The sequence below is a fragment of the Callorhinus ursinus genome, unplaced genomic scaffold (assembly GCF_003265705.2).
Source record: "Callorhinus ursinus isolate GAN/ISIS: 27379988/994484 unplaced genomic scaffold, GSC_fseal_2.0 scaffold51, whole genome shotgun sequence".
Lineage (NCBI taxonomy): Eukaryota > Metazoa > Chordata > Mammalia > Carnivora > Otariidae > Callorhinus > Callorhinus ursinus.
The window spans coordinates 6,730,611-6,755,052 of record NW_027397113.1 but is presented as its reverse complement, the minus strand read 5'-3'; the positions used below and the strand labels follow the sequence as shown (position 1 = coordinate 6,755,052).

Genomic DNA, 24,442 nt, shown 5'->3' with positions numbered 1-24,442 from the left:
GGGCGCGGCCAGCGCGGCCACGATTGGCGGACCAAGCGGCCAATCCCTGTCACAGAAGTTCGCCCCTCCCTCCAATCGTGGAGCCTGTAGTGGGCGGGGCTTGCCGGGAGGAGTCCAATCCGGAGGCGCGGGGGAGGCAGGGCTGAGGGAATTACTCTCAACTGCCCAATGACAGAGAAGCAAAGATGATGGGCTAGACTTCAAGCCAATAGTAGGGAAGCACAGAAAGCCCCCTCGGGGAGCGCAACCAGTGAGCAGGCGAGGAAGGGGCGGGATCCGGGGGTCCCGGCAGCTTCTAGTAGGTTCCAGAAGGCGGCGCGTGCGGTTGGGAACGCGGAGCGGACGGACTCGATTCAACGGCGTTCCGGACCGGGCTATGGAGCAGGTGAAGGGGGAGGGGCGGGCGGAGGCCCCGGGGCCGCTCGGACACCGGCCGAGGCCGAGCCGCGGGTGGAGGAGCGGGGCGGGGCGGGGCGGCGCGGGCGCCGATCGGGGCGGCGGTCTGGGGCCGGCCGAGCAGCGGCGGCGGCGGCGAGGGCGTGAGGGCCGCTGCCCACCGGGCGGGAGGTGAGCAGTGTAGCGAGGCCGGGCCGCGGGGAGCGCCGGGTCCACCCAGCGGCCGTCGCCTGCCGGCTCGGCCAGGAGGGCCGGAGGGCCGGCGACAGTTCGGCCGAAGTCCGGCCCGCGGCAGGCAGAGAGGCCGTGGCTGGGCCCCGGAGGCCTGCCGGGAGGTGGCTCTCGGCTCAGCGGAGGGGGCCGGGGGGGACAGTGGTGGGGGTGCTGGCAGGGATGGAGGTGGGCGAGGGGCTTCTGTAGAGGCGGGAAGGACCGGGTCCACACTGGGGGCTTGCCAGCTGAGAGAGCCGGGATTCCCGACGGAGAGGCCCCCCGGGACTTGGCCACAGTTAACTTGGAGGAATGTGGAGAGCGGGGACGGCCGGGATGGACGAGCGTTTAGTGAAGGTTTGATGAGCGGCGGGCCGACTTATTTGCCTGATGCAGGAAAGGGAGGGTGCCGCGAAAGTCCTTGGAACGGTTTCCATCTCTACCAGTGTTTTACAGATGCATGTGCCGCCCCTCCCTTTCTTCTTTCTTCCCCGTTTTGTGTGTATGTGATTCGAGAGTAACTCAAGACTGATATTTCTGGAAGGTTGGTTTCTGATTACACAAGGAGGAATTGGTTGCTGTAGAAAATCTAGGCTATGTAGATAAGCAGCAAGAAGTTACTTGTCTCGGCTCAGCATTTTTAGGGGACCGAGTTTGTAGTTGCTGGTGGTTGGTTTAAGTGGCTTCATCATATTCTCGGCGGCCTGGAGGTTGTGAACGGCCTGGAGAGATTTTATTCAGTTGGAAGCTGTTCATTGAAGTGTAGTGATTCATCTGGGGAAAAAACCAGCCCCTTGTTTTCGGTGTGATCTGCAAAGCCTAGTGTTGCTTTCTTCAGGTACAGCCATTGCTGCTTTGATCAAATCTGGAGCCTCTCTAGTAAATTAAAAAAAAAATAGAGTGGAGATGGAGTGATGAATAAGTTTTTTGCTCATTTGGGATAATTAAGTTGTATCTGGGATTAAATAGGCTAAGGTGGAGACAAGAAAAAGATTTCTGGAGTGAGGAGCACATTACTTACAAATTTAAGAAAGGGGTTTGTCCCTTTGATCAAAATAGGAAAAAAAGTTTTTAAAGTCGAGCTTCCCATTCTAGGTGGAGCGGATGTGCAGGGAGACTGAATGAATGACTAAACTCAGGGCTGCAACGTTTATGACTGGTGAGCTGGCCACCTGGCATTTTAACTACAGATGTGTCCGAATCTACTGCTGAACCCATTCACGTGTGACTTCTCTGCATTTGGTTTTTATTTTCAACAGGGGATCTGTATCTGTTTTCGGAAGTATTCAAGTTGGACTCAAGTTGGACAGATTGGTGTGTCCACCTTTTCTTTTTAGTGCCTTTCAAACAAATCCCAGGGTGTAATGTACTTTTTACATTAGAATCAGTGCAGAGATAGCACTGTGTAACACATTTAACAAAACAGTGCTTGCTATTTGCATTGTGGGCTGGTATTTTCTATCCTACCTTTAAAGTGCTGGTCACAGCCTACAGATTTGATTTCCTGACCTACTGTGGGTCAGTACTCTGTTTGGCAAATGATGTTTTTTTTTTTTTTTTTAAAGATTTTATTTATTTATTTGAGAGGGAGAGAATGGCAAATGATGTTTTGTAGGATAGGCAAGAACTTCATGGAGCTGTTCTCAGCTGCATCTTGATACTAGCTGAGTTTTTAACTTTTTGCTTTGTGGTCTCCTTCCTGAGTTCTAAGATTTTTTATCCTTCGCTGGATTTGGCAGTCTTTGAGTTTTTTGTTTTTGTTTTTAAGATTTATTTATTTATTTATTTGAGAGAGAGAATGAGATAGCACAGGAGGGGGTAGTCAGAGGGAGAAGCAGACTCCCTGCTGAGCAGGGAGTCCGATGCGGGATTCGATCCCAGGACTCCAGGATCATGACCTGAGCCGAAGGCAGTTGCTTAACCAACTGAGCCACCCAGGCTCCCATTCTTTGAGTTTTTCTTTCTCAAGGTTGTCTCTCTGACATCTCTGGTTAATGGAGGGAAGTTCCCGATTGGTGTGCCTCAGGGTTCCAAAATCACTTGCAATCAGTATGTTAACAGTGGTGGTCAAGGCTGGGTGATAGAGTCAGAGAGAGAATGATTTAGTAACTTGAATGACAAGCTTGATCTCACCAAATGTGTTTGCATTTGAGATGTGGCCCTTTCTCTCTTGTAGGGCATCCCTGGTTAGGAGAAGCCCTCTAATTAGTACCATGTTTTGAATATTTGAGAGGATTGGAGATTAAACCGCAAATAGTGTTTCATTTTTTTGCATACTCTGTATAATATTTAAATGTGGCAAAACTGATTTGGGTGGGCTAGCTCTCCTTTACTCACTAAGGAACAGAGCAGTGATCTACCATGCTGTGACCTGTCACCACACCTATGAATGGAAATAGGTTCTTCTCTGATCGTGGGTGAACATCTTGATGCTCCCAGAGGAGCCGGCGTGAAGCCTGTGGTTTGTAGAGCATGTGTCCAAGCACACTCCATTCACTTCCTTCGTGAATCCCTCTTCTGTGAGGAGCAGCGCGGTCTGTGTTTGGTTTATCGTTTGGGCTTCTTGGCATTATAATGGCAAATGAATTTGTTTTTCCATAAAAGGACCTCATGAGTGTGTCCTTCATCAGCCCTAAGTAGAAACTTTTGGAAGAGTGGCTGGAATTCTGATTCACACTGGAGCTAGTGGAGAGCAAAGGGTCAGACTTTTTTTCCTGGTTACTTACTGTTTTCTGGTTGGTTCCAAAAGGTGTGGGAGATGGTAAATGAACTCATTAATGATTTCTCTTTTGGTTTGTAAAATAACTTCTTTGTCGATAACTGAAGAAAAGTAGAAATGCCACTTAGAAAATTGGGACCAAGCAAGTGTGTTATGGAGAGAAAAAGTACATTGGCTTTTTTTTCACCTTCAGGTAAATGAGCTAAAAGAGAAGGGCAATAAGGCCCTGAGTGCGGGCAACATTGATGACGCGCTACAGTGCTACTCTGAGGCCATTAAGTTAGATCCCCAGAACCACGTGCTCTACAGCAACCGTTCAGCGGCCTATGCCAAGAAGGGTGACTACCAGAAGGCTTATGAGGATGGCTGCAAAACCGTCGACTTAAAGCCTGACTGGGCCAAGGTAAGCTGTGGGTGCACTGAGGCTCTTTGGACTTCACAGATATGCCTTTTGGTACGCTGTTTTTACATACTAGGCCCTCCTGGCCCGGCTTGTTGTCTGTCCCTGTAGACAGATAGTTGATTACCCATCCATTCTCCTCCTTGAGTATGTTCCTCAGACTGATGGTACAGGTCGCCAAGTCTGAGATACCATCCCTTGTTGAGACGGGTCTTATTTCTTGTACTGCCGGGAGAGAAAATGCTGCCAAAGAAACGGACAGCCTGGGTCGTAAGATAAACTGAGGTGGGGAGGGTGAGCATCTTTGATATTTGTCTGGATTCTTCGTTCTCAATCTTGGCATCATGTGCTCCTCCTCCTATTCTTTGGTCTTCGCATGAATACCCGTTTTGTCCCATGAAATGTAGAACAGAGTCTTTGGAGTTCATCTTCTGGACTTACCTCTTGATGTCCTTTATTTTGTTTTGTATCCTATTTTGCTGGTTTAAGGGCTATTCGCGGAAAGCAGCGGCTCTTGAGTTCTTAAACCGATTTGAAGAAGCCAAGCGAACCTATGAAGAGGGTTTAAAACATGAAGCAAATAATCCTCAGCTCAAAGAGGGCTTACAGAATATGGAGGCCCGGTTGGCAGGTAGACACCAATACACTGTTGGGTTGGTTGGTTGGTTTGTTTTTAACGGGGTTACCTTTGAGGCTCCCTGCCTAAATGGCAGGCTTACAGGCTACAGGGGCATCATGGCTCAAGGGAACCGATTTCTAGTAACGTGCTTTCCTTTGCTCGGAACAGAGCGGAAATTCATGAACCCTTTCAACATGCCCAATGTGTACCAGAAGCTGGAGAGCGATCCCAGGACAAGGACGCTGCTCGCTGATCCTACCTACCGGGAGCTGATCGAGCAGCTGCGCAACAAGCCATCCGACCTGGGCACGTAAGTCAAGGCAGAACGGTTCGTCTCTGGAAATGGACGTGGACATTGTGCTTCCTGGGATTTTTATGGTCGGGCATAGGGGGAGGAGGGTGTCCCTGATTCAGACAACAGTGTTTCTGTGTTTGCATTTTCTCTAACAGGCGGTAGTAGTTGTTGGTTTCTTGTTTGCTTATATTTCTAGGAAGGGTCAAACGGGACATACATCAGAATAATTTGGGATTTTCTTTCCTGAGTGTCCGTGTCCCTTCACGTTCTACTCTAATTCTGATCTGGCACCAACCCTATCCTTTCCATGCACACCAGATGCTGTCTCTTGGTACATTGGAGTGGAAACTTGTGGTTGAGAAGAGCGTCAGGTTAAAGATGTGTTTCTTAAGCGTATTGCTATCTGTGACTTCTGAGATGAGATGGAGTGTACTTATAACTCATTGCTCTGTGTATTTTCTGTCTTCAAGAAAGAAATCTGACAGCTGTTACCTCATTTTAGATGGATTGTCGAAGGATAGGGTATTCCCTGGTGGTACCTCGTGGATAGTGCAGAATCCAGCAGTTTTTCTGTGGAGGAGGAGCTCTCGTATGCAGTCATCTGAGATTTAGCGGTCACTGGGGGTTTAAAATCAGTTGTGGTGAAGAATAATTGTGGTTTTCTTTTTTCTTTCTTTCTTTTTTTTTTTTTTTAAACAATGCTAGGAAACTGCAAGATCCCCGGATCATGACTACTCTCAGTGTCCTGCTGGGGGTCGATCTGGGCAGTATGGATGAGGAGGAGGAAGCTGGAACACCTCCCCCACCTCCTCCTCCCAAGAAGGACACGAAGCCAGAGCCAATGGAAGAAGATCTTCCAGAGAATAAGAAGCAGGTCTTGTTTTTCCTCCTTGTTGTCACACATTCCTAAACAACCTAGTCAGCCGGCAGTCCCCATCAGGCAGGAGTACTGTGGGTCGGGGCGGCTGTAACAGTTTCTGAGCACCCAGGTGCTGCTGTTATCAGAACGGTCAGTATGTTAAAAGGTTGACTCGCCAAGCGATATCATGAGAATCGTGTATCTCAGAGACTTGCAGCAGGGGGCTTTTGGGGCAGGCCAGTAAAGTTCTGTGTGTGCTCCGTGTCCTCGCTGGGATCCAGAGGAATGTTGTCTACACCCATCTCATTTAGGCTCCTGTTTTCTGGTCGGATGTGGTGTGTAGTTGAAAGTTGTCCACTTAGCAACACAGTCTTCCAGAGTAGGAGGCATGTGCTTCCACGATTCTATTTCCCTTCTTATAAATGGGAACAGCAGATTGTTGCCAAATTTAGCACCTTCAGATGGGTAAGCGTTGGTTGTTCAGGGTGTCTCAGAGCTGGAAAAGGGCCTGATGATGTGGGTGGTAGCAAGCTATGCTGAAGACTCCTGCCACCAGGCCAGCCCCTTCTCATCCTCTCCCCACCCCCCTGCCGCTGTTCCCTGACAGCTGAGGCCCCAGAAAGCCGAGGGACAGAAACTGACTTGGCGCAGCCTCTCCCAGTAAAACCGGGCACAGAGCTGCTGTCCTCTTGGAGGTTGGTGCAGGCTAGAGGGATTTCCTGTCCAAAGAAGCTCTCTGTTTTCTTAGACAATCCAGGAGAGTAGATGGAAAGGGGGGCACTTCAGAGGAAGTGGAGATGAAAGTTTTTAATTTTCCATTCCAACAGCCGCTCACTTTTCAGTCCATAGCTGATTGAGAAGATGCCGGCAGACATGGTGACCTGTTGGTCGTACGTGCTGTACAGGACCGGGGGGAGGTCCCAAGCTCTTACTCTCTCTGCCATCAGGGTTAGATTTGCTCAGTACTCCTTCCATACTTCATCTAGGCGCTGAAAGAGAAGGAGCTGGGGAATGAGGCCTACAAGAAGAAAGACTTTGACGCAGCCTTGAAGCACTACGACAGAGCCAAGGACCTGGACCCCACCAACATGACTTACATGACCAATCAAGCAGGTGAGGCCCAGGCCGAGGGGTAAGTGCATTGTCAGGCAGTCTTGGGGAGAGACAAGGGCTGACTCTTCCTTAACCGTCCTGCCTGGCAGCCGTGTACTTCGAGAAGGGCGACTACAGTAAATGCCGGGAGCTTTGTGAGAAGGCCATCGAAGTGGGGCGAGAAAACCGAGAAGACTATCGACAGATTGCCAAGTACGCGCGACCTGCGGCAGTACCTCGAGTGGTGTGGAGGGGTCGATGTCCAGGACTTAAATTTTCCTGCATGGGGAGGAGGGTTGCTGGCCACACCACCTGCTCTGTTAACAGTGGGCTGGAGAGGAGGCCTCAGGCATCGAGACAAAAAGTGTTTGGAGGGCATAGTGTCCCAGTAGTGATGGGGGCCTTATTCCTAGTTGCCGATGTTTTTTCTCTGCAGGAGCTGACCTTGTCCCTGCTCTGCCCTTAGCAGATTCTTTTTTGCTTGTTTTTGTCAGAGCTTACGCTCGAATTGGTAACTCCTACTTCAAAGAAGAAAAGTACAAGGATGCCATCCATTTCTATAACAAGTCTTTGGCAGAGCACCGAACCCCAGATGTGCTCAAGAAATGCCAACAGGTGGGTAGGGAAAGAATGGGGATGTTTTCTTAAGTTCTTATTCCTTATATTTGCAGTTGCTTAGTAGTGAACCTTGAGTTTTTTTAGGTAGTGTTTTTGGTCATTTCACATGATGTCCTTGTCACATGATAACACATAAGGAATAACCCAGGTTGTTTGCTGTACTTTATCAGCCAAGATTTTAACCTTCTGCTGAGGGTCAGTGCATGGAGTGTTATGGTTCTTATTGTAACTTAAGTTTTTTTTTACCTTACATAACCAAAGTGTTGTGTATTATGCCAGTTGCCATAAACTATGGGGGGGGGTGATTTTATTCATGAAAAGATTGGTCAGAAAGTTTTGTTTTTTTTTTTTTTTTAAGATTTTTTTTTTTTTATTTGAGAGAGTGCTTGTGCACACACAAATTGGGAAAAGGGGCAGGGGGAGAGGGAGAAGCAGACTCCCTGCCAACCAGGGAGCCCCACGGAGGGCTCGATCCCAGGGCCCTGGGATCATGACCTGAGCAAAGTTACACGCTTAACCAACTGAGCCACCCAGGTGCCCCAAGACTGTTTAGGAAATTGTGTTATTGACACATGGATTATCTTCAGGGACTTGCTTGCCTTTTTTGTTTTTTGTTTTTGAGTGAGGGGTGGTGGAATCGACGGGGGGGGAGGGAGAGAATCTTAAGCGGGCTCCACACACAGTCTAAGCTGAAACCAAGAATTGGACGCTTAACCCAGTGAGCCACCCAGGCACCCCACAGTGTACCTTGATAATGAAGAATATGTAATTTTTTAAGTAATCACTGCACCCAATGTGGGGCTTGAACTCACAACCCCGAGATCAAGCATTATATGCTCTTTGAACAAAAACTAAAATCACGGTACTTTTTGGAAATCAAAATCTGCATCAGGGTTTTTTTAGTGCAATATTTATGTTGATGAGAGTTTAAATGATTATCCAAAGAATTATTTTTTCTTAGGCGGAGAAGATTCTGAAGGAGCAAGAGCGGCTGGCTTATATAAACCCCGACTTGGCGTTGGAGGAGAAGAACAAAGGCAATGAATGTTTTCAGAAAGGTACGTTATAGCTCAGGTGACGGAAGTTTTTGGATAAGAGTTGTCCAGACCTGTCCTCTGTGCCTCGGCTGCCTGTGTGCTAAATAAATAGTCCCTGGTGTGGGGGAGGGTGGCTTTTTGCTTTCTAAAAAAGTTTCTTTTTCCCTTATCCAGGGGACTATCCCCAGGCCATGAAGCATTATACAGAAGCCATCAAACGGAATCCAAAAGATGCCAAATTGTACAGCAATCGCGCTGCCTGTTACACCAAACTCCTGGAGTTTCAGCTGGCGCTCAAGGTGGGCAGATCTGGGAATGTGGAGCAGGCACTATGGTAATGAACCTGTGCGTGAGAAATGCGGTTTTTTTCTTTGCCCATTTTCATCAACATCCGTTTGATTGTCTTACTTTGATCTTAGAGTCAAGGTGGTGGTGTGCGTATGTGAGTTTTGTAAAATACAGCACTGAAGTCTGCTCCATCCTGGGTCGTGGAGTTATATTAGTGATGGGGAGTATTTGGAAAAGTGGATCTTGGGGGCGCCTGGGTGGCTCAGTCAGTTAAGCGTCTGACTTCGGGCTCAGGTCATGATCCCACCATCCTGGGATCGAGTCCCGAGTTGGCTACCTGCTCAGTGTGGAGTTTGCTTTTCTCTCTGCCCTCCCCGCCACTTGTGCACGCACGCGCGCTCTCTCTCAGATCTTTATTTTTTATTTATTTTTTTAATTTGACAGAGAAACAGCGAGAGAGGGAACACAAGCAGGGGGAGCAGGAGAGGGCGAAGCAGGCTTCCCGCAGAGCAGGGAGCCCGACGTGGGGCTCGATCCCAGGACCCTAGGATCACGACCTGAGCCGAAGGCAGACACTTAATGACTGAGCCACCCAGGCGCCCCTCTCTCAGATCTTTAAAAGAAAAGCGGGGGCACCTGAGTGGCTCAAATGGTTAAGCATCTGCCTTCGGCTCAGGTCACAATCCCAGCGTCCTGGGATTGAGCCCCGCATTGGGCTCCCTGCTTGGCGGGGAGCCTGCTTCTCCTTTTCCCTCTAACATTCCCCTGCTTGTGCTCTCTCGCCTTGTCAAATAAATAAATAAATAAAATCTTTAAAAAAATAAAAGAAAAAACTGCCGTCTTTTCCATCTTTCCTGATGATAGATTCTTTTCTTGATGTTCTTGTTCTTCCCTTCCCCTTTATTATTCTGACCTTCTGAGGGTACAGGTCATTGGTCTCTAGTGCATTCACACTGTGTGCACCCCTCACCGTCATCCACCTTCGGAACCTTTTCATCTTCCCAAACTGAAACTGCACCCTTTAAACACTGACTCCCTGTTCCCTCTCCCCCGGCCCCTGGCAGCCACTGTTCAGCTCTGTCTCTGTGAGTGTTACCTCTCTAGGGACCTTCTGTAAGTGGAACTGGCCAGCATGTGTGCTTTCGTGTCAGGTCATTTCACTGAGCACCCTGTCCTCTTCCTTTTGAAGGCTGAGTGCTGTTCGGTTACACGGACGCGCCATCGTCCTCCTGGCCCCCTCCTCCGTTCGCCGTCAGCAGCACTGGTGGTTCCCCCCTTGTGGCGGCTGGGGTCCTGTGTCCATGGTGGGGGGGGGGTCCCACCTTCAGTTTTTCAGGAGAAGTGCTGTGTCGCTGTGTAGGTCGAGGTTTAATTTTTTAATTATCTTTATTCATACATATTTTGGGGGAACTGCGGTATTGTTTCCCACAGCAGCTTTACCATCTGCCCTCACTTTTTGATTAGGTCAGTTAGCACGCGTGGTGTTCTCGGTCACATTGGGCGTGGTCAGGTGTGGTTCTGTCGCACCATGAAGGGAGTCAGTCCCCACTGCTCTCTTGAACACAAGCTGTGCAGTGCTTCTATTGGCGATTTTTAAACCATTCTCTAGATGACTTTGCTGATGAGTAGATGACTTTTAAAATGTTGTGCAAGGGGCGCCTGGGTGGCTCAGTCATTAAGCGTCTGCCTTCGGCTCAGGTCAAGACCCCAGGGTCCTGGGATCGAGCCCTGCTTGGGGCTCCCTGAGCGGCAGGAAGCCTGCTTCTTTCTCTCCCTCTGCCCCTGCTTGTGTTCCCTTTCTCGCTGTGTCTCTGTCAAATAAATAGAAATCTTTAAAAATAAATAACTAAAATGTCCAAGTCTGGACTACCTTTTTAAAAAAAAAATTTCTTTTTATTTATGTATTTCAGGGGCACCTGGGTGGCCCAGATGGTTAAGTGTGTGCCTTTGCCTTTGCCTCAGGTCATGATCTCCAGCCCATTGTCGGGCTCCCAGCTCAGTGGGGAGTCTGCTTCTTCCTCTCCCTCTGCTGAAATCTCCCCCTGCTTGTGCGCACGCGCTCTCTCTCTCTCTCTCTCTCTCTCTCAAATGAATAAAATCTTTTGAAAAAGGATTTATTTATATATTTGAGAAGAGGGGAGAGAGAGAACGAGCGTGGGGAAGGGCAGAGGGAGAAGCAGACTCCCTACGGAGCAGGAAGCTATACGTGCCTGAGACCGGGACGCCAAAATCATGACCTGAGCTGACGGCAGACGCTTAACAATTATAACGGAGCCACCCAGGCACCCCAAGTCTGGACCACCTTACGGGAAGGTAACAAAATGTGACCTATGCAGCGACCCCAGTCCTTGAGTCCGTGATAGTTGTTGATGCCACTGTCTTCTGGGCCCTTGTCTGGTTTAGGGACATCACTCCTGTGGTACAAGGGTGACATCAAAGCCAGGTCGGTTCGCCAAGTGAAGAACAGCATCAGTGGTCACCTGTGAGGGAGAGTGGTACTTCCCCAGCTAGGAACCGAACCATTTCTGGGCTAGCTTTTTGCCGGAGTAGTTGGAAGTGGGCCTGGGTGTGAAATGATAGTGTATGGCATTTTTTTCCCCAGAATTTTCCATTTCATAGGCACTTCAAACAAAAACACCCGAACACCTGTGTGTCCTCCACCTCTTTGAGCGATAAGCATGGACGTGTTTTTGCCGAACCATTTGTGAAAGGAAGTGGGATATGTTTGGCCCTCTGCGTCTGTGAGCTAGCTCCTGAGTGCACTTTTCCTGAAGTGTCATTAGCACCTGATAATAGTGGAACTAAGGCTGGGTGCTGTGGGGCTCTTCAGATTTCCCCACTTAACCGAAACTGCGCGGTAAAGCCATCAGGATCGAAGCCCGTGCATTTCATCTGGTTCGTGTGCGTGTCCTCTTCCATTTCTCAAGCTAGAAGTTTCCCCACCTTTTGCGGATTTTTCCATAATCTGAGCTTTTTGAAGAGTGCAGGCCACTTGTCTTCTGTGGGGTGGTCTGTAGTCTGGATTTGTCGACCCTCATGGTTTCGCTTGACTTGCTCTTCTCCCTCCTCTGCTGGGCCTTCTGTGAAAGGGCCCAGGTGCGCGGATTAACAGAAGCTCGGGATGCAAGACGAGGACACTGTCGCGGGTCTGGGCAAAGTGTCCGGTTATTCCAAATGGTCGGTCTGTCGTGAAGTAGCTAATCTGAAAGAACAAGCCTCACGTCTCTCCTCTCTCCTTCCCAGGACTGTGAGGAATGTATCCAGCTAGAGCCGACCTTCAGTAAGTGCTTTCCTGCCGTACCCCCCTGTCCCTCGACACCAGCGCAGAGATGGAGAGTGGGAGAGGACGTGCTCGCCCCCCTCTTGTCTCGGGGCCGGTGGCCGTTGGGAGCTGGCATCCGTGGGCCAGACGGATGTTGGGGTTCCCGTGGGAAGGTGGGAGTGGCAGCCTTCAGAGCTGCGTTCTGATGACGCCTCACCTTTCCCACTTCGCTGCAGTCAAAGGCTACACCCGGAAAGCAGCCGCCTTGGAGGCGATGAAGGACTACACGAAAGCCATGGACGTCTACCAGAAGGCCTTAGACCTGGACTCCAACTGTAAGGTGGGGCTGCTCTCGGCCGCCAGGGGGCTCTCCCCTGCCTGCATTTCTCCTTTGAGTCTTCTCAGTGTCGGTTCGCTGCTGCTGCTTCCCTCTTGCCTGTTTCTCTGTCTGTCTCCCCCACCCTTGTCCGTTCCCTCTGGTACCTTGGCCCTGCCGAAGCAGTGAGCCGGGCGCTGCTCACGCCCCCCTTTCTGGCTCTGCCGGGACGCAGGAGGCGGCAGACGGTTACCAACGCTGTATGATGGCCCAGTACAACCGCCACGACAGCCCTGAAGATGTGAAGCGACGCGCCATGGCCGACCCCGAGGTGCAGCAGATAATGAGCGACCCGGCCATGCGGCTCATCCTGGAGCAGATGCAGAAGGACCCCCAGGCGCTCAGCGAGTACGTGGAGTTGGGGGAGATGGAAGAGGGAAGGCAAGCAGCGAGGCGGCACAAGCTCTTTGGGGGTCACTGTGTATGGCTTTGCTTACAGCTGAAAAGGTGGGCCGCAGCTTGGGGGCTGGAATGGCTTCGTGGCTGTGTTTGCCACGATCGCTTGAGCGGTCTGCTGGAAAGACAGGTTTTGCAGGGAGAGCGGCTTCAGCTTCAAGCTGTGTCCGCGGGTTCGTGCGGAGCGGGGTGGCACGGCGCGGCACTGCCCAGGGGCCGAGGCCAGGACTCCTGCTTGGCCGCCTCCTGTGGGGCCTTCCGCGGGGTTTGCATTGGGGTTGCTCCGAGAGCGAATAAGACCTTTTTAGGTTAAGTCTCGTGTCTATTAACTTTGCTTTTTGTTCATTAGACACTTAAAGAATCCTGTAATAGCACAGAAGATCCAGAAGCTGATGGATGTGGGTCTGATTGCAATTCGGTGATGACTTGCTCATCATCCCCTTCCCTTTGCCCTCATGTGGAAAGAGGAGCTGGGACCGCGGCAAGCAGCGCGGAGCAGAGGGGAGAGCAGGGGAGAGTGAACAACTTCTCTCTATATATTTATATAGACCTATGTGGAAGATACAAAGACTCGTATTCGCGTTACTCGCACCGCCGCTGCCTCTGGGCCCTCCCAGCACACGCATGGTTTCTTCCGCTGCCCTTGGGTTCCCTGTTCCCTTCCCCGCCCTCAGTTGCCGTCTCAGCTGCTCTCCCATAGTTGGTTATTTTTTATTTGGGGCAGTGGGCGTGTGTGGGGAGGGGAGGCACTTCCCCCCCCATCCTCTGGGCCCAGCTGTCTTCACATTGTTAACTCCACGTGCCCTTCTCCAATAAAACAAGCCAGTCGGGCGTGGTTATACGTCATGTCCTTGTGATTTTTTTTTTGCCAAGTGACCCTGAAGTGGTTGTCCCATAGGGGTTACAACCTGAAGTGTGTGAGAGGTGGGAGTGGCAGCTGCCTGGGCACCTGAACCTCTTCTCTTCCCAGGGGGCGGATCCGTACCACCTGGGCATGCTTCGGTCACTAGGTGGCACTATCACCCAAGGGAGCCTGGGGCCTTCCGTACCCTGAGTAGCGCCAACTCCAGAGGTTCAGGTCAACATTCTGGCGCTTCCCACATCATTCATCACACTCTCATCTCAGAACCGGAAACCAGCTAGATGGAGGGAACACTGGGTCCCACCCAAGAACAAAAATGTTTCCCATTGGTAGAGCGTTCAGACCTCGTGGGAGACCAGCTCTGTCAGCTGCTCTCTCATAGTTTTAGTCTTTAAAGAACTCGCTGCTCTCGAGGCACCTGGGAGAATCGGTTGGTTGGTCGTCCGACTCTTGGTTTTGGCTCAGGTCACGGTCTCAGGGTTGTGGGATCGAGCCTCTCGTCAGGCTCCGTGCTCGGCGGGGAATCCGGATTCTTCACCTCTGCGCACGCATGTTACCTCTTACTCAAATCTTAAAAAAAAGAAAACCCAACCACTCACTTCTCTCACTCTTGGCTCTGCTCAGAGGAGGCTCGTCTGCACCTTCCTTCAAATCCGGGTTCATCCCACACCAGCTGCCTCCACTGTGCCGCCTAAAGTTCAACCCCAGCATCAAAGTCCTGTACCCGAGGTGCTCGGTGGGGGTACCATGTCTGCCCTGGCCCCCCGTCAGTTGGCCCCACTGTCCCCTGAAAAGGTTGGTGATGACATTGCGAAGGCAGCCAGTGATTGGAAGGGCCTGAGGATGACGGGCAACTGTTCAGGACAGGTCCAGATCCGGGCGGGATCTGCTGCTGCTGTCCCAATGAGCAGAGCCTCAAGGAACCGCCAAGAGACGGAAGCAGAAAAACGTTAGGCCCAGTCCAAATCATCACTTTTGATTTATCAACATTGCCTGACAGATACAGCACCAGTCTCGAGCTAGAGAGTTCTCGGGAACCATTACAGAGGTCCTGGAGACTGCCCAGTCCGTGGGCTGTGGTGCTGCGGGGTGTCCAGCTAGTTGAGAACTACCAAGGAACATCCTTCAATAAAGGATCGTTTGACAACCCAAAAAACCCCTAACGGCTCAACTGCAGGCTTTCTCGTTACGCTTGGACATGGTTGCAGCAAGCTATTTCTAAAACCCTGGATGGGTGGGAGTAAAACTTCCTCATTTGCTCCAACAGCGCAACTTTCTGAGCTAGGAAGCTGCTGAGGCCAGCAACTGGCTGCACTTCCTGCTGCCTTGACTAAGCTGGCCTTCCCAGGGGAATCTTCCACCGGCCCCTTCCTCCATCTGGTCAGTGAGGTCAGAAATCCTCTTCTCCCCGGGCCGTTCTGCTGCTCTTGGGTGCCACTGACACTCTTCGGGCTCTATTCCCTCCAGCCCCAAATGGATTCTCTCTGGGAAGCCTCGATTCCTGCCAGGAGCCAGCAGCGAGCAACAGGCCTCTGCTCTACCAAAGCTGACCTCCCAGTGCAGGCGATCGGACACTCCAGGGTCACATCTGAGTAGGGACTTGACTGGCGTGACCCTTGGGATACTCGGGGTGAGCCAGAATGTCACACGGAGGGACAGAGGGGAGGTGGCAGGTTGGAAGCCTTAAGCCCTGGAGGCGTGGGGCCGGGAGGTTGTGAATGACCAGGGGCCAATTCTGATTCAGCCGTTGCCCTGGGTGCCTCGAAGGTTTACGTTTTTGGAAATAGAGGCTCTGACTGGGGACAGGAAAGACTTAAGGAAGCTGTGTCCCTCTGAGTCTTCAAGGATCTACTTGTTGGTGATAAGGGACCTCCCGGGCTGGAGCTCACTTAAACTTTCAGCTTCCTAAATCACCTGGATCCGATCCTTTCAGCAGCACGGCTCTCCCTCCTGACAGCACAGTGATGTGCCATGGCCCAAAACGCCCCCCCCCCAACTTTGTGACAGGCTGGAGATGGGAGGTGATTTCCTCCTGGGGACTCTGGGTGTAGAGAACATGAGTTGGTGACTTCCCTAGTTCGAACTGAGCTGCTTCCCTCCAGACGAGGGGACACTCCGTGTGGTGGTGGGCCCCCGGCCCGCTCCTCCCTTGCTTCCTGTGCTCCCCGGGAACAAAGGTGGGGCCACAAACAGAGCCCTGGGCAGCCTGCTGGCAGTTCGCTTCCTGCACCCAGTGCCGGCCCTCCCTGGGGAGGGGCTGAGCCCGCCCTGCTCATGATAAGGCGCAAGGGCTGCTCTCCGAAGAAAGCTCCAAAGAGAAAGCAAAGGGGGAAGGAAGCACTCACTGAGCTGCAGGTGTTTAGACTGAGGCCAGGAGTGGCTGACACTCCCAACCCCCTGCACCTGCAGCCCCCAAACCCTTACAGGCAAGGTAAGCTGGGGCGGCGGCTGAAGGCCCAACCACCCTTTTCCTCACCCTCCTGCAGCCCCTCTGCCCGGCATGCCTCTCTCCGTGCGGCACCCTGGACTTCTCACGGCTCTAGAGAGGCCTTGGCTGGCTTGGGATGTCTGGATCCGGGCTTTGGGCCAGGAGAGGGAGTATTTTCTGACTTGGGTCCCCCACCATTACCAGGGTGGGCAGCCGCCAGTGTGGGTTTGGGGGTGAAATGTGGGCTGGGGGGGCAGATGGAGGTTGTGCCAGGCTCTGGCATCAAGCTGGGTGATCTTGAGTGAGCCCATTTCTCACTCTTTCCGGGCCTCGGTCTTCCTGTCTGTAAGATGGGAGTGGGTTGGACAGCCCCGTGCAGCTCAACAACCAGTAATGGTGAGAGGGCCTGAGGTTTGCCTGGACCAGCTCAGCGCCTGTGTCTCGCTGCTGCCGTGACATACTGGCCCACCGGCATGCTCTCTGCTCTCCTGCCCGTCCAGGTCACCACAGGGCCACTTCTACTTGAACGTGGGCAGCCTACAAGGCCCCGGCACCCTGCCCACCGTGCCTCCTTCCCAGCCTCCGGAGAGCCGCCACAACCATGGCGGGGATGAAGACGGCCACCGGCGACTACATCGACTCGTCCTGGGAGCTGCGGGTGTTCGTGGGAGAGGAGGACCCGGAGGCCGAGTCTGTCACCCTCCGGGTCACGGGGGAGTCGCACATCGGCGGGGTGCTCCTGAAGGTCGTGGAGGAGATTAGTGAGTGTCCCTCTGCCCCCGCTGCTGACCTCAGCACCACGGGGCGGCTGTAACTGAGTCCGCGGGCACTTCCGGGCCGCCCGATGTGCCGCGCTCGATAACCCCGCCACAGTGACTCAGGCACCCGCTTAATCATTTGGTTCCAAAACAGACATTTCCCCAACTTCCCCTCCCTCCCACAATCTTCCCCCCCACCACTTCCTCCCACTCCAGCTGGTTCTGCTGAGTCCCCAAGGAGTCTGTTCACCCACTTCTGGGGGCAGGAGGGGCCTGGCCCGGGCCGAGGCAGAGGCTACATTCGAGGTCTCGGGGGAGAGCAGGGGACCTGGGGCTGGCTGCCATACCGTGTCCCCGGGGCGGAAGCCCTCCGCAGGCTGGTGGCCTAGCCTGGGTGGGAAGGCCCTGCCCCCACAGGAAGTTACAGCAGAACAGCCTGTGGTGTCAGGCGTGGAGAGGAGCAGGGCTAGTGACATGGGGGCTTCCCATCCCCTTTCCCTGCCGGGGGTCAGGGCTGCCCCTTCCTGGGAGGGTGGCAGGCACACCCCGATACACAGAGCCGGGGGGCCCTGGGTCCTGGGTCCTGGGCCACCTGCAGGCTTCCTCAGAGCCAGCCAACTACCACGTGCAGCCCGGGAGGCAGGTTGGCTGGCTTGTGGACAGACGGGGCCCCGGGAGAGCCCGGCCACAGGGCTGAGGTAGCGAAGGAGCTTCCAACAGGCGGGCCTGAGGAGGCTGTGAAAGCAGAAGTGGGAAACAGAGGGTCCCTCAGGAGACTAGGCGTCAGGCCAAGCTGCAGACAGGCCTGGGCTGAGCTAGGGCACAGGGGGTGAAGAGACGGGGCCCCAAGGGAAGACCTGGTTGGCTCCAGGGCAGGGCACACGAGCCGTGCAAGAGGTCTAAATAAGGAGTCAGTCAGTTAGAGCTGATCCTCCAACCCGCTGCTGGGTCCCCCCAGGAGTAAGTCCCTTCGGCTCCTATCCCCTGCAATGGGGACACTGTCCCTACCCTTCCTAATCCTGCTCATTCCTGAGTATATCAGATGTCGACTGAGGCTCAGTCAAAGCAGACCCCATGCCATACCAGGCCCTGCCTTCGTGGAGTATGGCCAGGCGGGTGAGGCGGACCCTCCACTCCCAGCACGGGGCTGAACGCCAGCTTTAGCACAGGGGCGAGAGCACAGGGCCTGGAGTCAGAGGGGCTGCCCGCAGCTGGGATGGGGAGACTCCCTAGGAGAGTCCCGAGAGGGGCCACTCATGGTGGGGGGGCAAGGCGTGATGTTGGCACACAGGGGTGTTCTGAACTGGGGCCTTCAGGCCAGAGAGAGCAAGAAAAGAGATTGGGGTGGCTGCCATTAGGAGTTGAGACTACTAGAGGTGGGAGCGGCCACCGAAGGGTTTTCAACCACTTACACCTAGACCGGCCCCTCAGGGAGGGGTGGGCTGGAGGCAGGGAGACAAGTCCTCCAATGGTGGGCAGTGAGGACAGACAGGAGGGTGGATTTTGGAGATGAGATTGGCATCTATGGAACGTGGTGGCTAAACGCGGAAAGGATGGTGCTCAGGCCTGGCGGGGAAGTCCTGTCGCCCAGCCCCCAGATGCCCTGCAGAGAAGCCAGCAAGGAGGGAGAAGGGCCTCCGTCCAGGATCAGGCAGAATGAGTTTCACGCGTGCCTTGGGGGCTGGAAGTAGGAGTTACTGCATTTCTGTCCCAGACGCAGGCACGTGGCCTGGTAAACATGTCTCTGGAGCTGCTGAAGCCGGTAGGCATGTCCTTTTGCCCTTGGCATGTGGGTTTCTGGCCCGGGGCCCAGGGCAGGGCCTGGTCCTGAGGTATGGTATGTTTGGGGATGGAAGCAGGAAGATGAGGCCATAGTCCAGGCAGGACCCCTGGGAAGAGGCCAAGGTGGTGGAGGAAGGGAATCAGAACCAGGGAAGGACAGGAACAGGCCAGGAGAAGGGGCCGAGGAGGACAAAACAGGAGCCAAATGTCAAGAGGAGATGGGCGGTGGGTGTCACAAAGCCAGAACAGAGCGAGGGCAGCGGCTCTAAGGACTCTGAGAAGTTGGACAGATTGAGCCAGAGAATCTCTTGCGTTTGGCAGCTCCGGTGACGTTAGGGAGGGAGAAGGGGGGAGGGCAGCAAGAGACAGACCACTGGCGGGGAAGGGCTTTGCACACTCTAGAGGGTTGCGTCCAGCCTTTGTCTTTGTGCTCACCACACACCAGCCTGCACTCCTGGACGGAGACGTGTCATCTGTCACTAGCTGCAGGACAAGTGCAGTGTTCGTGGTTCGGACTGAATCCTCACTCGTGGGCATTAACCTGCCGCAGACACTGGAGCAGGCGAGGTTCTGTGTCCACGGGGTTGGGATGATGACTACTCACATCTCACGAACTACAAAACCGAGGCCCCGAGAGCTAAAGGCCTTGGCCAAGGGCACAGAATGTGTAACTGAGAAACGTTTCTGGAGGGCCTGCTGTGACCGGCACAGCCCCAGGGCCCCAGCAGAGCCTCGGCCTCCTGGGATCCCTGGAAAGCCAGCGAGAGGCCAGTCAGCCTCTCGGAATTAGGGGCGGTGCTATTCGGGGCAGCCCATGGGCTGGGGTGCGTGAGGTGGAGGCACCTGGATTCTGGGTGGGGGACTCCCCTGGGGAGAGATGCCGCGGATGAGCCCCGCAGAATGAGCAGGGTGAGCCAGCAAAGAGCCATCCTGCCGTGACCTCAGTCCTTGACCCCGAGCCAACCCAGCCTGGCCCGCGCTGGCCTAGGCTGGTGCTCAGCACCGGGGGCCAGGCCCTCCGGGGCTGACATGCCCCCTGCTTCCCCGTGGCCCCACAGAGCGCAAGCAGGACTGGTCGGACCACGCCATTTGGTGGGAGCAGAAAAGACAATGGCTGCTGCAGACGCACTGGACACTGGACAAGTATGGCATCCTGGCAGATGCCCGCCTCTTCTTTGGGCCCCAGCACCGGCCCATCATCCTGCGGCTGCCTAACCGCCGGGCCCTGCGCCTGCGAGCCAGCTTCTCCCAGCCCCTCTTCCAGGCCGTGGCCGCCATCTGCCGCCTCCTCAGTGAGTCCCCTGCGGGTTCCCGCTCTCCCACCCCGGCCAGGGTCTCCCCGCATTACTGGCCCAGCCACTGTCACGTGGGCCTTGCAGTCCCATCCCTGATCCAGCCTGCAGGGCTATGACCTGCCCCAGAGTACCCGGGAGGGGGACGGGAAGGTTCTGGGGCAGGACCCCGGCCCCTGCTGAGGTCCCAGCTCCCCTCAGGTATCCGGCACCCTGAGGAGCTGTCTCTGCTCCGGGCTCCTGAGAAGAAGGAGAAGAAGAAGAAGGAGAAGGAGCCAGAAGAGGAGTTGTATGACTTGACCAAGGTCGTCCTGGCTGGGGGTGAGCACAGGCTGGGCAGGCCAGGGGCTGGGTGCTGGCACCGGGCCCCCCAACCCCCCACCCGAGGCCGGGGCTGCGGGCTGGGCCTGTCTAATCCTGTCCCGCGCTCCAGGCGTGGCACCTGCGTTGTTCCGGGGGATGCCAGCCCACTTCTCAGACAGCGCCCAGACCGAAGCCTGCTATCACATGCTGAGCCGACCGCAGCCGCCGCCGGACCCCCTCTTGCTCCAGCGCCTGCCTCGGCCCAGTTCCCTGTTGGACAAGACCCAGCTCCACAGCAGGTGTACTGCCTGCCTGCTCTGCAGCCTGGGGCCCTGTCCCCTTGGGTCTGGGCTCTCCTGCCAGGGCCCACGCCCTCCCCTGTACCCTTACCCCAAGTCCATACCTCCTGTTTCCAGGCCTTTCTTAAATGTGTGCTTGCCCTTGATCAAGGCCTCCCGCCCCCCCCACCCCTGCCCAACCCCCTGCCATGCCCCGCACTGTACCTGCCTCAGCCCTGACCTCTGCCCCTGCTTTGGCCCAGGTGGCTGGACTCCTCACGGTGCCTCATGCAGCAGGGGATCAAGGCCGGGGACATGCTCTGGCTGCGCTTTAAGTACTACAGCTTCTTCGACCTGGATCCCAAGGTGGGCTGGGCCAGGGGACAGCAGGGGTCTGGGTCAGTGACACATGGTGACTTAGGGTCAGGGGTCTGGGCTCTGGGAACGTGAGAGACTAGCAGGGCATCTGTCCATCTATCCATTGCCTCATCTGCACTCCTGTTTCTTAACTCCACCACTGTCTGGGCAGTGTAGACAGGGGCAGGCGCCCCTAGGAAGGCTGCTCAGGTGGGAGATGCCTGGCAGCTGGACTCAGAGAAGGCTTCCTGGAAGGGGTAGCACTGGGATCTGCAGGTTTGGCGTGGGCGAGGGACAAGGTTTGCAGGCAGGGGCCGTGTGTATCTTTCCCTCCGTGCCTACCGTCCCTACTGGCAGTCAATCCATGGGCTCCATGCATCCCTCTCAGAAACCATCAGACCCCACACGCGCTCCCTCACCTGTGACGCCTTTCTCTCCCCCCTTTACTGCAAAACGTCTAAATGCCATTGTTTACCGAATCCTTGGAATCTAGTGTCCTTGCTTCCCAGAATCCTGCCCTCTGTTTCCAGGTCTTTCCTATGGGTGCTCCCGGACTCCCTCTCTCTCCTCAGCTAGATCTGTCCTGGCATCTTCTGTCCCCATCCACACACAGGAAGGGCACCTGCTGAGGTGACCACGCCCACATGCTCTCTGTCTCCTGCTCTCTTCCCTCCGGCTTCTTACTAGGCCACTTGTGACCCCCACAAGCCTGGGGCGGTCTCCAGATGCCTGGTGCAGGCTCCCCCCACTCTTCCTCCTGTCTCCACAACCTCTGGGCGTTGGCAAACCCAGAAGGCGCCCCCAGCCATCCTTAACCCCCTATAGCTCCCAAGTGTATAATCTCTAGTGCAGCCCTTCTGCCCTGAGCTCTAGACTCGAGTGTCCAGGTGGCCCGGCTCCGCTCACGCGCCTAACGGGCACCTCAGGCCCCTGCCTGACCGGAAGGCGTGGTCCCCAGCCCGCGCAGCACATCCTCCCACCTTTCACGAGTTCCTTGTAAAAGCTTTCATGGATTCGTTGCTTACGCCGTTCTGGATCCTTCCCTTTCCTTCCTACCTTGTCCATCTTTGTGCCCTGTGCAACCTCCCTTGAACTAAAATCCCAAACCACCCGTTCTTCTCTGTCTTTTCATCTGTCCCTCTGTCCGGGGGGCCAGCCCGTGTCATGTTGGTTAGCGCACGCCTCCTAATGCCCCTCTCTCCTCTCGTTGCCTCTCCAAGTTCCACACCACGTCTGGAATGAACAGGCACGAGGTCAAGTCACTCCTGTGGCTGCCTGTGGCCCCAGCTGCCGAGCCCCCAGGCCCCTGCCTGATCGGGTCCCTGCCCATCTGTCTGTCCCCCCTCCCTCTCTTCCACCCTCGGCCCCTTCCTCTCCCGTGGACTTTATTGTCCCCGTCCCCAGCTCTTCCTGCCTTACTTTGGATTGAGTGGTTTTCATGATTCCATTTTATCTCCTTTATATTAATTTATTAGTTATAATTTAAGAAAATGGTTTTGGTGGTTGCTTTAGGGGCTCTAGCACACACACGCTATTACCACCCAGTAATACTCTAGCACTTCTGTGTGAGAAACTTACAACAGGGCACTTGGATTTCCCCCCTTGGCGTCTACATTCCTGTTATCACACTCTTCAATTCTGCAGGTGTCAAAACCCTCAAGACACTGTCATTATTCTTACCACGGCTGTATTGAGAAATAATTCATATACCATATCATCTGCCCATTTAAATGGACAACCCAATGGTTTTTAGTACATTCACAGAGTTGGGCAACCATCAGCACAATTAGTTTTAAAACATTTTCATCACCCCAAAAAGAAAATCATACCCATCAACAGTCATTCCCCATTTATCCCTTACCTGCGGAGCCCCAGACAACTCCTAATCTCCTTTCTGTCTCTATAGATTTGCCCATCCTGGACATTTCCTATAAATGTGATCATACAGTATTTGGCTTTTTGTGGCTGGTTTCTTGCCCTTGGCATCATGTTTTCCTGTTTTAGCATGTTTCAGTGTTTCATTCTTTTTTACTGCAAAATAAGATGTCATTGTAGGGATATACCACATTTTATTGATCCATTCAGCAATTAACAGACATTTGGTTTCCACCTCCCCACCCACGTGTTGGCGATTATGAATAAGGCTGCTATGAATATTCATGTACAAGTTTTTGAGTGGTCATATCTTTTCATTTCTCTTGGTGTAGACCTCGGAATATAATTGTTGAATCATTATCGCTATTACTTTAACCCATCAATCATTTTTTTGGCGGAACTTTTGGTTTTGAAATAACTGGAGATTCCCAAAGAGTTGTAAGAAATAATACACAGAAGGCGCCTGGCTGCCTCAGTGGGTAGAGCAAGCAACTCTCACATTCACCATTTCCTGTGTTCTTTATTCCCGTGTATAGATCCACATTTCCAGCTGGTCTCATTTTCTGTCTGCCTGAAGGACTTCCTTTAACATTTCTTGTGGTGCTGATCTACTGGTGATGATTCTTTCAACTTTTGTATGTTTGAATCAGTCATTATTTTACCTTTGATTTTTTTTTTTTTAAGATTTTATTTATTTGACAGAGACACAGCGAGAGAGGGAACACAAGCAGGGGGAGTGGGAGAGGGAGAAGCAGGCTTCCCGCGGAGCAGAGAGCCTGATGTGGGGCTCGATCCCAGGACTCTGGGATCATGGCCTGAGCCGAAGGCAGACGATTAAGGACTGATCCACCCAGGCGCCCCCCCAAAGGCAGATGTTTAACCGACTGAGCCACCTAGGCGCCCCTTGTTTTTTTTTCTTTTTCTTTTTGTACCTGATCATTTTTATCTGATGCCAGACAGACACTACAAATTTTATATTCTTGGGTGCTAGATTTTTTTCTGTAGTCCTTTAAGTATTTTTAAACCTTGTTTAGGGATGAAATTAAACTACTTGGAGACAGTTTGATCCTTCCAAGGCTTGCCTTGAATGTTAATTAGGCAGGACGAAAGCATCCTCTAATATAGGGCTAATTTACTCCATTACTGAAGCAGTTGCCTTCAGAGGACTCTATCTAATGCGCCATGCATCATGAGGCTTCTCTAATCTGGCTTTTGGGAGTGTGAACTATTTCCACCCTTAAGTGAGCTCTGATAAATGTTCCATCTGCTCCTTTCAAGTTTTGTTTTGTTTTTGTTTTTGTTTTTTATCAGCCTTGGGTAGTTTCCTTACACACGTACACTGATCAGTGCTTCACTAAAGACTCAAGAGGATCCCTCTGCTGATCTCCAGAGCTTTCTCTCTGTGCAGGACTCTGCCCTTTGAATTCTAGCTGCCTTGGACTCACCAAATGCTAAACTACATTTCTTCAACTTGGGGAATATGCTGGGCTCTATTTGGGATCCCCTTGCCTGTGCAACTCTCTCTGGGCAACAAGCTGGGGCAATCAGGATTCACCATGTTTTTTTCCCTCCTGTCAGGGATCACTGTTCTTTGTGGTCTCTTGTCCAATATCTAAAAACCCCTGGGTCTTTGTTGCTCTCTTTGTTTTTTGTGCTTTTTTTTAAAGATTGTATTTTTAAGTAATCTGCACCTAACGTGGGCCTTGAACTTATAACCCCGAGATCAAGAGTTGCATGCTCTACCAACTGAGCCAGCCAGTTACCCCTGTTGTTTTTGTTTGCAAAATGGAAAATTTAGGGGCGCCTGGGTGGCTCAGTTGTTAAGCATCTGCTTCAGCTTGGGTCATGATCCCGGGGTCCTGGGATTGAGCCCTGCATCGGGCTCCCTGCTCTGCGGGGAGCCTGCTTCTCCCTCTCCCACTCCCCCTGCTTGTGTTCCC

General features: G+C 53.3%; 2 protein-coding genes across 4 annotated transcripts in view; both read left to right on the top strand.

The window, feature by feature from the left end:
• The first annotated feature begins 234 nt into the window (after positions 1–234).
• Positions 235–13,408, top strand: STIP1 (stress induced phosphoprotein 1). The gene is made up of 14 exons (XM_025878665.2): positions 235–385; positions 3,519–3,728; positions 4,215–4,356; positions 4,513–4,654; positions 5,345–5,513; positions 6,485–6,611; positions 6,701–6,803; positions 7,085–7,205; positions 8,170–8,266; positions 8,420–8,544; positions 11,777–11,813; positions 12,032–12,135; positions 12,347–12,519; positions 12,917–13,408. Exons 1-14 carry the CDS (start codon positions 377–379, stop codon positions 12,987–12,989), a joined length of 1,632 nt encoding a protein of 543 aa, XP_025734450.1. The 5' UTR covers positions 235–376; the 3' UTR covers positions 12,990–13,408.
• A 1,481-nt stretch (positions 13,409–14,889) lies between these two features.
• Positions 14,890–24,442, top strand: part of FERMT3 (FERM domain containing kindlin 3) — a 17,968-nt gene continuing 8,415 nt past the window's right edge. The window contains exons 1-6 of one of the 3 annotated variants that reach the window (XM_025878232.2): positions 14,890–15,059; positions 16,358–16,618; positions 19,456–19,689; positions 19,891–20,010; positions 20,123–20,291; positions 20,534–20,636. In XM_025878232.2, the coding sequence (XP_025734017.1) occupies positions 16,459–16,618; positions 19,456–19,689; positions 19,891–20,010; positions 20,123–20,291; positions 20,534–20,636 (786 nt within the window). In that variant the 5' untranslated portion in view covers positions 14,890–15,059; positions 16,358–16,458. Of the gene's footprint in view, positions 15,060–15,539; positions 15,861–16,357; positions 16,619–19,455; positions 19,690–19,890; positions 20,011–20,122; positions 20,292–20,533; positions 20,637–24,442 lie in introns of those variants that run through there. The other 2 variants (XM_025878233.1, XM_025878231.1) reach the window with 2 other exon arrangements.

What these genes read in the sequence shown, in the direction of transcription:
- STIP1 (XM_025878665.2), top strand. An exon ending in AAGCCATCCGACCTGGGCAC is followed by an intron (nt 4,655 to 5,344) that starts GTAAGTCAAGGC and finishes AAACAATGCTAG; the next exon opens with GAAACTGCAAGATCCCCGGA. An exon ending in GACCCCCAGGCGCTCAGCGA is followed by an intron (nt 12,520 to 12,916) that starts GTACGTGGAGTT and finishes TTTGTTCATTAG; the next exon opens with ACACTTAAAGAATCCTGTAA.